General features: G+C 33.6%; 2 protein-coding genes across 2 annotated transcripts in view; both read right to left on the bottom strand.

The window, feature by feature from the left end:
- Window positions 1-14,254, bottom strand: part of LOC131943667 (golgin subfamily A member 6-like protein 22) — a 36,225-nt gene that overhangs the window by 11,641 nt on the left and 10,330 nt on the right. The window lies entirely within an intron of this gene.
- Window positions 2,947-6,071, bottom strand: LOC131943695 (uncharacterized). Its single transcript, XM_059303908.1, has 4 exons — window positions 6,055-6,071; window positions 4,355-4,879; window positions 3,748-3,760; window positions 2,947-2,983 (listed from the first exon to the last, which is right to left on the bottom strand). Exons 1-4 carry the CDS (start codon window positions 6,068-6,070, stop codon window positions 2,947-2,949), a joined length of 591 nt encoding a protein of 196 aa, XP_059159891.1. The 5' UTR covers window position 6,071.

The following is a 14,254-nucleotide window of genomic DNA, read 5'->3' as shown; positions in this document are numbered from 1 at the left end:
AACGCCAAATCAAAATGTGCATAATAGTGCGCAATAGTATTAGTACTATATGAATTTACATGCGTTTTTTGAGAAATCGGAAATAGCTTAAATTAGTACTTTCGGTCAACGGAAATTACTCACAATTTGACAGAAGGTAGAGAATTAGATTTTTTACTTACATGTGAAATTTCATTTATCTATCCTAAATAGTACTCAAGTTATAGGCTTTTGAAAAATTCAAAGTAAAAAAAAAGTACCACTTCCGGTTATCGGAAATCGCTCAAAAGTTGATACGGATCTACAATTTTGATAAAATACTTATATATGAAATTTCATCAACCTAGCTGTAACAGTACTCAAGTTATCGTGTTTACACATAGACAGACAGACACACATCCACACACAGACAGACACACAGACATACGGACAAGATTGCAAATTATGTTTTTCCGTATCAGTGCACGATTACAAGACTTTCTCTATACTTCGTATAAACGAGAAAGTAAAAATGCTACGGGCTGAGAGAGAGAGAGAGAGAGAGAGAGAGAGAGAGAGAAGTGCGAACATGGGCTTTTATATATTAGGATTCTTATGATAATGTATTACCGATAAAAATAAAGATGATTGTTTATAGGAAAAAAACCATAACCCTCTCCTACCCCCTCCACTTAAATGTTTTTGCCCCCATGACCCCTCCTCTCGCTCGTTTTTGAAGTTTTTCAATAGCACGTGCTTACCTCCCTACCTCCTTGAAAACATATTGTATATAAAATGTTAAAAATGGTCTAAACAGCACATTTTTTATATGTATACTAGCCGTCTGGCCATGCCCTACACTGGCCTGTGTGAAAAATCTTTCTATAAAGGACCATAACTTCAGTGTTTAGTAATCAGCACATACACGGCATTGCCCTGGTTTAGGAGATGTATAACTTTCGAATTAACCCTAACCAAAACCAACCAAACACAAAACACAAATAAACGCAAACATAACACAAACACAAACGCAACCACAAACTCAAACACAAACTCAAACAAGAAAAATGAAAACAAACACAAATCCAAACGCAAATACAAAGAAAATCCAAACGTAAACAAAAAAAAAATACAAATAGAAACAATAACGCAAACTTAAACGAAAACAGTAGCTAATGCAAAAAAACGCAAACATAAACATAAACTTAAATGCAAAAAAATCATAAAAAAACGTTTTAATAACAAGCTTTTATGTAATAATGCACTAAAAATAAATTATAGACTACTATTTAAATAACTATAAAGAAAAGCGTGGGTCACTTTAGTATCTATTGGATACCTTTACTAATGTTAAGGAAGACACCCACGCTTTTCTTTATAGTTATTTAAATAGTAGTCTATAATTTATTTTCTACTTTTTAGTGCATTATTACATAAAAGCTTGTTATTAAAACGTTTTTTTTATGAATTTTTTTTTCAGTACTTTACATGTTTTATTTACAATAGAATGACTAAAAACCATTGCGCGCCTACTGAACGTGATGGCGCAGCCATTGAACGTGATGGCGCAGCTATTGAACGTGATGACGCGTGTGGTGTGGTTGGATAAACATGCCTACTAATTCGATCCAAATTTTAATTAATTCATTAAAAAAATAATTAGGCATCCAATTAAGACAAATTTAATTTCAGATTGCATTGTCTTCATGTCTTGACCCAAGTGTCTAATGTGAATCGTATCGGTCAAGTAGAACTGTCCGAATTTTCACTCCAGCGTTTCGATCTAGACAGACAGAGGAAGTGAGTTAAATAAAAGCTTGTAATAATCGCAAAGTGCTCACTGTCTAGCCCGGGATCCAAATATTACCATACTGGGGGTCCGGCGGAACCGCCTTATTCAACTTAGTAAATGACTATATTACCCAAACTTATGCACAGTCTTTTGTACTTACTTAAATTAACGTAGGCGCCATAGCTATCACGAGAAGACCCGTGGCGCCTAATAACACCCTGTCGGCCGCCAAAGTCGCCCGAATTCGATTCAGTTGAAGACTATAGTAACCTTTCTAAATGAACGATTATAATACACCAAGCTTATCCGCAAACGGAAAGATAGAATTAAACATAGAGGACATATTGGAGCTGGCTTCTAAACTGTTTGACGCAATAAATAAAATAGTCACCCTCACCATTATAGCACAATTTAAAAAAGATAGAACAGAAGATGACAACAGACCGACAGCCACATCTATCTTCACACTATTTAGACTACATGAAATAAGATCAAGTTTGACCGTAATAAATTTTACCGTCATAGACATTGACACCAACCACCAACCCATGCTATGAAAAGACTAGTGACAGACGGCACCATCTGACAGTAAACATAAGATTATAGCCTCATTGCTATAATCAAAAGACGCTGACTGGAATAAAACAGAGGCCTACAAGGAGTAAATTGAACATTAAAACAGGCTAGTATTAAATATAGCGACATGTGACAGTAGCATTGTAGTGACCATTGACAACTTCCCCACTAACCGAGAGCTTACACTACGATCTCTCATTTATAGTAAAATACCCCTCCCCCTTCATATTTTAAAAATAGTTTTAAAGAAGGCAGATTACAAGAAGTCTAATTGGTCAACGGATCACTACTACTACTGCACGTTTCAAACACGATAAAGCTAATGATTGCATGACTAGTGAAGGGGAACCGCTCTATTGGCGACAAATCTATCAAACATTGCGAAAATTTGTAAACATGTCAATAAAGGAAACGATTTCTAATCAATTGAAAGCTAACTGCTACGCACCTTACCTTTATACCCAACTTTTTCTTTTCCCCATAAAAAAGCTAAGAAACACAGTAGGGCGACAAACCAACACACCAGACCAGGAGAAAACCGAACTAATGCTTGGGCAAAGACAATTAGAGGACATTGCCATACGGACCTAACGGTGAGTGACAATGAATGACTTGCATCATTAACCTACAGATGGCCCGACGTTGTAGACTAGAAGACTGGTTTAAGGGAACAACAACAAAAACATTTTCAAAATACTAGAGTAGGTAACTTCCGCTTTTCCTCGGGAAACATATAACACAGTATACGCATGAATACACTAGGCATTATAGTTTAATAAGCGACACAGCCTCTTTCCCTTGTATTTCAAAAAAATCTCTTTTCTACACCTAATTACAAGATATAGGTCCTACTGGAAAACATCCTCTTTAATTGCCCTATTATGATCAATACTCGATACACCCTGATAGTAAAAAACAAAAATATAGAAATTGACTTTATTTTGTTAACAATGTGCAAACATTTTTGTATATTCTTTACATAAAAATATTAGACTCTAGTATAGATTGAAAACATCTAGCATTGAAATACCTCGTTCTATAGATAAAGCAAAAAACATTTTTATGACTATTGATTAATACTTGTGGGAGTAGTTCTAGTTTATCGTAATAATCTTAAGTTTTAAAATTGTAACAAATTCACAAAAAGCAGTATGTTTTGGTATTTCTTTCTTTATAATTACTTTTATTTGAATGCTTTGATGGACCAATTATTTTTTTCCATTTGGTTCTTGTAATGAAAATTGTGTAAATATTTGAATTATGTAACAGCCTAACGCACACACACACATATATCTTGATGTACTTGTTTATATTTGAAAAAAAATTATTTTTAAAAAATAATCTTCATATATTAGAGAGAAAGATAATATTAAATATTTTGTCTCTTAAATTTTAATTTGAGATGAAAAGGATTGTCTTACCTGACATCGTAACCTGTATAAAGTTAAAAGTACCATTCAATGTCACAAAGGTGATTTAAAGCTTTTAACATTCAATTTTTCTATAAAATTATTCAGTTACAGTGTTATTTCAATAAATAGTTACAAACTTACACCAGTAAAAATACTTTATATTGAGAAAGAAATTTCTTATTTCCGTTGGGTTTTTTTTTTCAGGAAAAAATGTATTTTATTTTACGGCTAAAATTCAAACTACCTTCTACATTGCCAGCTTAATGGACAATTGACAGTTGACATGTTAAGTTATAAAACTCTCTAAGTAATTAACAAAGCATGCAGTTTAAAAAGGAACTACAAAAACACACGTGTCCTATTAAGATTTTATGGAAGTTTAAAAAGCTATAAATTTTTTTTTAACGCTTTAAGGGAAGTCACTCGTAGAGTAGAAGTATATGTTAAATTTAATTCGGTACTTTATTAGAACATAGATAACACGAATATCTTGTTTAATAATATCTTTTAACCCAAATTATAGTTAACAACAACCTTGATAAGACTTCTTTAAAATATTTTCTGTTTACGCGCTAATTATATTTACTTAGAGTAGCATTTAAAGTATTTAGCTTACCTGATAGCCACCAATTATGATGTTGAGGTACTCCATCAGGTAGATTGAGGTCTTCTGTTGAATGTGTGATGTTGTAGAACCCACTATAGTCACTGTTTTGTTTCCACTTCTCCAAACCTTCATCAAACAACTGAATGGACTCGTGTAAATATGAATCTACTCTTTCACACTCCGCCTTAAAAGATGAATCTGCATCTATCAAAAACTGGAGCCCCGACCGGAGAACTAAATACTTTGGGACATAGTCTACATCAAATGCGTTGCCATGATAGTAAATGGTGTTATCTATAGCATCACTACATAATTCCAAGGACCTTTCAAGATGGCTTATTTTGTTAAAATCTGCTTTTGCTTTTCCAATTTTAAATGCTGAGTTGAGGACACAGTGCACAAGATGATGTAAGCTAAGAGAATTAATTTGTCCACTTTGTTTTTGTGACGCTTTCTGTATACTTTCTATTAAGTTCGCTGTACTTTCCCGAAAGCTTTCAAACATGTTCTTGGTGGTCAAGCCATCCCTGTTTTCTAAGCAATCATAAATAGGTTTATATATGTAAAAATGCTATTTAATTAGTCATTACAGATTAATTAAACTGTTTCAGAACAATGGCAGTTAACAAATATAAAAACTAGCGATCACTCGTTAGATTACAATATTCCATAACAGAAGGGGAGATAAGTACTTGGAAGTGATCACCCTAAGAGCATGCTGAGCTGTGGTACACGTCGAATAGTTACTACGAGCTGACCCGCGACGTAACATACGCCGCCTTCTAGTTGTTTTATTTTCTGCTTATCAGTAATGTATCAATAGTAAATTCAACACTACCCCCTCCCGCGCTCCCTCCCCCACCCCACCGCCCAGTGAAAGCAGCCGTTTACAGACAATGAACATATCAATCAAAAATTGTTACCTCCCCTTCATTTCAAATCGTTTAATACTAAATTATCTGCCCCTAGTAGGGTCGCTAACCCGGCTCTACGATTGTAAACATTCGGGTGAACCACAGCTCACCTGACAGGTGGGGATGAGAGTGGTGGCTAAGCTGCGTGGTGTTTTCTATGGTACCCATGAAGAGAATTATATATAAAGATCCCAGAGACGGGTAGAGTAAAATGTTGTACACGATTTGAAACTAACGGGAGGTAAAAAGATCTACGTGATCTGGTTGTCATTGTCTGTAAACTATCGTTACGGACGGCTGATTTCACGGGGGAAAAAGTGTTTGAAAGCAAATATTTTAGTTACAGCATAGGTAGTTGAGAATTTAAAAAAATATGAAGACTAAACACTAGAAAATAAAACAAATAAAAAACTTTTCTAAAAGCAAGCTTTTAAATGCACTGAAAACAAGATAATAAAACTAATTTGCTTTCTATCTTAACAGCTTTGGTAACTAAAATATGTAAAATATCTCATGAGCAACAAAAGCTTTTATGAAAGACACACATTAGTTTTATTTTTTATTTTAGTGCATTTAATAGCTTGCTACTAGAACGGTTTTTCATATTTGTTTTATTTATTATGTAAGTACATCAGATGACTTCCATATCACGCGGAGTTATTTACATAAAAATTAAGATCAAATATATATTTACTCTTTAAAAGTGTAAGCACTCCAGTATTGTCATATCCGTAGCAGATTACTGTGTCTAGGTGAAAAACGAAATATAAAAATAGTAATGACTACATAAATTACCTTGAGTGTTACTCATCCTGAATTACTTGAGCAAGGCGTAGTAATTAATAATTTGCGGAGAACTTTTAACGAAAAAGTAAGTCCACTTTATGAAACTCGTTCTCTATAGTAAAAAATAATTGGACTGCTTACTCAGTCATAAAACATTATATTTATATTTAAACAAATTATTAGTAGAATGAAAAAAAATAAACCATCAATAATTGTTATGATTTAAAATATCTCAGACACAAAATGTATGCGGATACTCACCAACTGGGAAATAAAAATATTCTATTCCACTCAATAAATACGAAACAGTTATATTTAAATTACTGACGTACTTTGTGTTGTGTAGATTTAAACTAACCTGCAAGTACAGCCAAGTTTAGAAAAATAAAACTTTTAGCATCTATGAGTTTCGTGTAATCGATAATAAAATCAATAAACGGGTCTTCAGTCATCCATAAAGAGTAAAGGAGTTCTTAATGTCGCCATAATTATGTGCACTGTGTTTTGAATGACATACAATTTATGTTTATGCAGAATTAGTTTAAGATATTTTACTTACGCTTACATCGAATCAAACGTAAAAGAAAAACACAAGTTTAATTCAGTTTTCTTTGTTTTTCAAAAAGACTCATAGTTTTCCGTTATAGTGTAATTAAGGAACACGGTTGTAACAATATGAATTTCTTGAATCTGTTGTTCATTTGTAATATTAATGTCTAAAATATCAGCCAAGGCATAAAGTTAAAAAAAGAAAATAAGCCTATGCTGTAGTGGATTTAAAATAAAGGTAAAAATTGTATGATTATAAAACGAATCTTCTAAGCTATTGTAATATGATAAAGTTAACAGCCTGAAGAACTTAGCTATATTTCATATACTGACAATTATTATAACTTCAATAATAGTATATTATTAATAAATGGCGCGCTGAGGGAGAGATACAACGGGCGCTATATTGATCGTGGTTTTTTTTCTAAACCCAAACCATAACCTTAATCACCGTCTCAACTTCAAATTTAACCGGAAACGAAAAATGTAATTGAACATCGGTTTCGACCCAGAATCGGAATTTTAACCGGATTTAAGCTTGATCGACATTTACTAAATATAGTCATTTTCATACCCCTAAACCTTGCACCTAAGCTCAAACATGACATAAGTCGCATTAGAAGTTTCTTTCAGGAGACTCTACTTGGGAGGGGGCAGCCCAACCCCCCCCCCCTTACCCTAAAGCACGTCTTCTTTCCCATTCAACGAAATAAACAAATTATAGAAAATTGTTTTTACCATTGTCTTCCCCCTTCCAAAAATTTTAGTCCACCCCACCAGCGCAAATTTCATGTACCCCAGCCACCTCCGTGGGGGAAAAAGTCTGAAAGGAACGCTGGTCGCATTTGTCGCTACTTCTATAAAATAGACCCGTTTTCTACTTTTGGCTTATATATCTCACTCACGCAGACAGTGTTACTTTCAGACCTTTTCCGGGGGTGGGGCACTTGAATATTTTGAACGGGCGAATAAAATTCTCCGGGCGGGGAGAGGACGACACTGGTAAAAGTATGTATTCTCTATACAAATTCTATTTCGTTTTGGGGGGCTGGTGGATTAGACTTCTACCAGTGGGGGGGGGGGGGGGGGCTTCGCTCTTACCAGAAGAGATGCATAAAAGAAGCTCTGCACGCAAACAACTTTAAAGATTAGACAAATACCAGAGTTTTTATTATAGAGTATCGATGACGTCATTACTATTGTATATTTTTTTCGGTATTGGCTTTTGAATTCATAGTTTAGTCGAGAATCAATGACGTCATATTATTGTGTGCACTTTTCCGGGTTTAAACTATTTCTTAATATATGTTCCATGTGACGTCACGATTCGTTTTCCCTATTATTGTGAATGTTTTAACTTTGCTTGTGTTTTCTCTATAGTGAGTTTTCAAACAATTATTTAAAACAGTAAAACATTGAGACTAACTCTTTTTTTAGTGGCATTATCTTCATTATTTATTTTTCTTTAAAACTAGCATATTTATTTTCGGTTTATAATTTCAGCAGACTATGCAAAATGTCTCACAAACTAGGTATCGATACCGCATTTCTATGTTCCTTCGTTTTAAGGAATTAGGTTACCAAATTGAACACAATTTTTTGTCACAGAATTTTAATTATTTCGAATATAATATGTAAAATTAAACTATTAAAAGAGTAGTATCAAAGATAATAAATGAACCTTTTCAAAGTAGCAAAAATTGGGCAAATTGAGGCACGTGCCTGTGCTACGTGCTATTAATAACTGAATTAAGCATACGATAACTCAACAAATTATATATATATATATATATATATATATATATATATATATATATATATATATATATATATATATATATATATATATATATATATATATATATACGTGTGTGTGTATACATACATATAAGTACCGCATCTATGGTGTTGTTTAACAAAAGAAACATCAAGACAAGAATGCAAAACACTTCAATTTTAAATAATAATTAAAATCATTTCTGTCGGCTGTGGGTCGCATCGTCCACCCCCCCCCCCCCCTCCGCCACCGGTGATGCAGGGTTGCGAAGTATGGTAGTTCCGCCCCTAAAATGCATAGGCATATTGCACAATGTTTAATTTTACTACATATTTACGAATATAAGTCAGCCACTTATTACCCCCCCCCCCCAGCAGCACAAATGTTTAAAGATGGTGGTTGTTTTCATGTATTGGCACGTTTTAAAATCGTCCTTTCTCGTTCATTAAATATGTATAATCTTAAAATCGATAGTGTATTGATTTATTGATTTGAAGGTATTCAAGTTTATTTCCTGGCCGTTCTAGAAAAAGCCCTTTAAACCGGGTCGTTGCTAGTAGGGTCAAAATCACCTTTCATAAAAACAGAATTGGCAATAATTGACTTTTTTTTTTTTGCTTTTTACAAGCTTCTATTTAACTTGCTTCCTCTGTTTGTCGTCAGTCGTCATAGATGGAAACGGGCGAGCGAAATTTTGGGCATTTCGAACTGAGAGATTAAAAGTTAGCACATAGTTCAAGACTTAAAGACAATGCAATATGACATTAAATTTGACTTAATTAATAAGATGACGTTATCATGTTCGTTTGGTGCGCAATAATTTTAGTCATGCAACTCTTTTGTGTTAAACAAGTTTAAAGTTCTGAAACAAAATCCATAAAAAAACGTTTTAAAAACAAACTTTGTGTAATAGTGCACTAAAGAGGAGAAAATGAATGATTTTCTTAAAATCTTTTATAATAATAAAAGTATAAACATAAAATGACTTTGTCAACTGGTGGTTGAAATGTGACTGATGAGTGAGCGCATTAGCTGGGTGAAACCGAGCAGCACCCTGGATCACTTTGGCTCGCACAAGAGCACTGCAGCACTCCTCCTACCTGGGACCTCGCCCTTGATGAGTTTTATAAACGTACGCTAAACGCTTCCTACATTGTGCATCTGTTATTGTAAAAAAGATATATTGAAAGGTATACAAATAAAATTTGGTCAGGCTTCTAAAAAAAATAGGTAACAACTGAATATCATCATAACGAGTCTCCGAATTTCTTTAGCAATGAGATCACACCATCTTGTACGACGGATACGCTAGTAGATAACAAAAGCATGATTTTGGTAATAAGCTTTAACTCTGTTCGTTGGGGATAAGATCTGTTTTTTTTCTTAAATGTGAGATTGTTATACTTTACACATTAGCCATTCCCAAAGAGCCCTTTTATTAAAAAAAAATGTCATTAAATCTTCTTCCCGGTATAGCCTACCTTTGGCTACGCTTCTAAATCGACATTATAGAGTGTAGCTCCACAAATCAGATGTGTTGAAATGTTATTTTTAGTGTAGTAAGCTTTTTAATGATGTACTAAACATTATATACTTCATGCAGCGATCGGTGGTGCTTATGCGAAATATCCAAGCTCTATACTGCAGATGTTTATTTTTATATTTTAAAAAGCGTTAACTGAGTACATTGTGTTTCGTGTCACGTTCTTTTGCATTGGTTGCGTCATCGAGGTCAATCAATAACTCAGAGATTTTCCTGAAAAATTGTGTTGTGTGGACACAATGTTTTGGCTTGTTGATTGGCAACCAACACAGCAGTCTTTGAGAGTTGTTTTTTTTTTAATGCATGCATCCTTAAACAACAACTTTAAACTTTTTCCCAACCTAGATCAAAGCCAACACGCAACCCAACACCACGACCCAGACGAAACACATAAAATCTACACACCATTACCCATTTTATTTTATTTAAAAACGAAGTTTTTATCTCAAGGTGATATCACAATAGTGAAGTGAGCAACCAAGTTATTGAACCGTTGCCTGTTTATTACGACATCTTTGCGTCATCAAATAAATTAATAGCTCAGAGATTTTCCTGAAAATTTTTGTATCGAAGACACATTTTGGTCTTGTTTTTTTATCTGTTTATTTGTCCTAAGCATATGAAGGAATAGTGTGACCAGAGACATGTTCGGCCGGAATCTATTTTATAAACGATAAAAACATGCTGTCTGAGACTTGGCAGGACACTGGGGGTCGGCGTGGTCGAGTCGGTAAAGCTCATGGTTGCTAAACCGAAAAGTCTCGGGTTCGAACTCTCGGGCAGATGAGGTTCGTTAGCTGGGGAGAGACAACTCCAAAATCCAACAACTGCTGCCTTGTAGTTTGTTCTTGGTTGGACAAAGGCTATGGAAGCAAATCCAAAAAGAAAAGCAGGCTGAAATCGGAGTCAATGGCCTCAATGGCGCATAACCAGTTGACATGTAATCCTTAATTGTGATGGAAGCATGTTCGAGTCTGCAAAGCTCATGGTTGATAAATTCGAAAAAAGTCTCGAGTTCAAACCCTCTTTCAGATAAGGCTCGATCCCTCCCAACCATAAAAATTAAGAACGAAGTAGAAGAAGACTGGGCAGGTGAAGTAGAGTTGAGTAGGTCACCTGTGACGTCAGTATATGAAGGGATAGTGTGGTCAGAACTATGCACAACCGAAATCGTTTTTTTTTTTTAAAGATAAAAAAAACGTGTTTTTGAATGTGAAGTCTGGTTATTTTTTTATGATAAGTGACATTATATGTTATAATAAACATAATGGATTTTAATCCAAAATATTGTATTAATTATTGTCTTTTCTTAAATTCTAATAAATCTGTGAGTTGTACAACATAGAGGGTATTATATTTGAATGATAATTGAAACACATATTGTTATAGAGCTCAAAACTATGTACTTATCTAATGTCATTAATATACTGAAACAGTTTTATTGAAGCATATTTTATATTTTACCTCACAGAGACTGATGTGTAAGCTTAAAGTAAAGACACCAAATCAAAGTATCAGCTATCAAGAGGGTAAATATTGATAGCCTACTTCATTAATCTTTAATATGAATGAACAAAATTTTAAATCTATAATTATCTTTGCTGATCATGTTTGTTTCTTGTTATTCATCATGTTCAGTGCTTTATCTTTTCAAAGTAATTAGTTATAGTGAAGAAATAGTAGAGGTAGTAATAAAAATTTGTAATTTATTTCTCTTGCTAGTTCCACAAAAGAAAGTATCAAAATATTTTTTTCTTTTCTTTCATTTACAGAAAAACATTCAAAATCATATTGTGATACACAAGTCAAGCAAGTCTATGACCAGCATTATGATACAGGCCAAGAAAAAGCTGGATATTTGATTGGAAGGGTGGAACAAAAAAGATGGGTTATCAATAAGGAAACAAGCTCGGGATAAAGTTCACTGTTGGGACATCAAGCCAAATACTTCTAAACTTATTTGAATCATTTTTGCTGTTTATTATAATTCAACAAATTTTCTTATTAAAAATATAAATTTATATAATATATATATATATATATATATATATATATATATATATATATATATATATATATATATATATATATATATATATATATACACACAATTCCTAATATAGAATTTCTTAAAATGTTTTATTATGAAATTTTAAAATGAAACAAGAATTTTCATTTTAATTTGCAAAAGCTACATTCTGTACTTTATTATTTTCAAACCACATCATATATTTTTCTCTTCTCTGATAAAAAATATTCCTCTCATTGTTTGTGCTAAGTATTTTATTTTTATCTATGAAACACTATATTCCTATTTTATAATAATTACTTTTATACAAATTCTTTTGAAAACTGATCTTTATTGATTTGTACAATTTTCTTTGTTTCTGAAAAATAAAACTTTGTTTGGGAATCCTTTTTTTTGTTTCTTTACAAATAAATAAACATAAATACCTACCAGGCTTAATATCCAGCTTCTTTCTTCTTCTTCTTCTTCTTCTTCGTTCATTATTAGTGTTGAAGGGGATCGAGATTTATCTGCCAGTGGGTTTGAACTCGAGACTTTGTTCGAATATATCAACCATGAGCTTTTTGCCGACTCGACCACGCCTCCAACACAATTAAGCGTTACGTGTCAACTGGTTATGCGCCATTGAGGCCATTGACTCCGATTTCAGCCTGCTTTTCTGTTTGGATTTGCTTCCATAGCCTTTGTCCAACCAAGAACAAACTACAAGGCAGCAGTTGTTTAATTTTGTAGTTGTCTCTCCTAGAAGAGTGGCTGTCCCCAGCTAACGAGCCTCATCTGCCCGAGGGTTCGAACTCGAGACTTTTCGGTTTAGCAACCATGAGTTTTACCGACTCGACCACGCCGACCCCTTAATATCCAGCAACATTAAACAATTAAGTAGGGCCTATTGTTAGTAATGGTACATTTTATACTAATTAATGCAATTTCTCCTGGCCACATTGTTCTGAATATCTTCAACTGTTTCCATGTTGCTACCAACTCCAATAATTAAAACTGAAGCCATTTACTATGAAGTAAAACTTGGGTGTAATCCAAATCCACCCAGATGCCGGAGACAAGGTACCAAACATGATGTCCAGTAGAGGGTTAAGAAAGTATCATTATTAAATCACTATTAAACCCCTCCTTGTCTACGCCACTGCTTGTTTGTATATTTACTGTATTGCTTATAAGTCGAAAATGTGAAAAAGACATCTTTAACACTACTAGTTTGAAGAATAACATTCATGTTTGCCGAAACAGGTGCATTCTAAAGTTGTTTAAATTTTATTGCTCCTTACGATGATGTTATTGTAAAATCTAGGCCAATTTTTAAAAAGCATAACTAAAAAGTGTTTTAACGCATTTTCTTCTTACAAAAGCCTCACAAGCATGATATCAGTAACATTAAGCAAATCAAACAACTGAAGAAGCCCCATCAACCAACAGTTGCGTAGTTTAATGATTACGATGATTACAAAAAAAAAAAAAAAAACGCCCGCATCAAGGTACAGGCCTAATGCTATCGACATTAGCTCAACCCCGACAACTAACGTGTCCCAAAACCAAGAATTGAAATCTTGACACATTATTCTGATTAATTAGTGGTTAAACATATTTAGGCATCTGAAGACATTAGTTTTTAATCTAGTGTACTCAATACTATACGGAACAATAGAAAGCTTTATGCCGCCTTAAAAACCCAATCCCATAATGCGCGAGGCTTCAATAGAGAAAGAAAAGACTTTGAGTCAGAACACGCAAGGGCTTAGATAACTGCCAAAATACCTAATCTGTAGACTTCACAAGTCTAGAAGATATATTTGTGCTCTGTTTTTTAGAATTTCAGACGAAATACATGTTATGTGGTCAGTAGGCGCATAAAAGAGAAAAGTAGTTTTAATCTAGAGACTTCAAACATTTATGAAGGACCAAATTTCAACTTGTATGCCGTTGGTGTCGATGGCAAATTTTAGCGTCGTCCACAAAAATAAGCTAATATTATATTATCTATATGCCCGTATTGTGACAGATATTTACAAATGTGTCTAATATAGGACAGAATACATAGCTACTCAACAGAGATAAGCGCAATCACTTGTCCACGACTTAAGAAACCCTGCAAAACCCACCTAAATGGAAAATGTCTTAGATGTGTGTTTTAATAAAAATGTCTACCTCGTCGCGAGTTGGGACCTGTCGGTAGTCTGTTACTACTCTATATCTAAAAACAATAAAAAGATAACGATCATTTTACTTGTTCAGTTTCTTGGTTAAATATATTTGTTGCATCTTGTTCAAAGGGTTCAAATGTAACAAACAAAGAAAA

This window comes from Physella acuta, unplaced genomic scaffold (genome assembly GCF_028476545.2).
Source record: "Physella acuta isolate Inbredline_101_S28 unplaced genomic scaffold, ASM2847654v3 ptg000464l, whole genome shotgun sequence".
In the NCBI taxonomy this organism is placed as follows: Eukaryota; Metazoa; Mollusca; class Gastropoda; family Physidae; genus Physella; species Physella acuta.
Note: the sequence above shows the minus strand (reverse complement) of the source record. Positions and strands in the feature narration are given on the sequence as shown.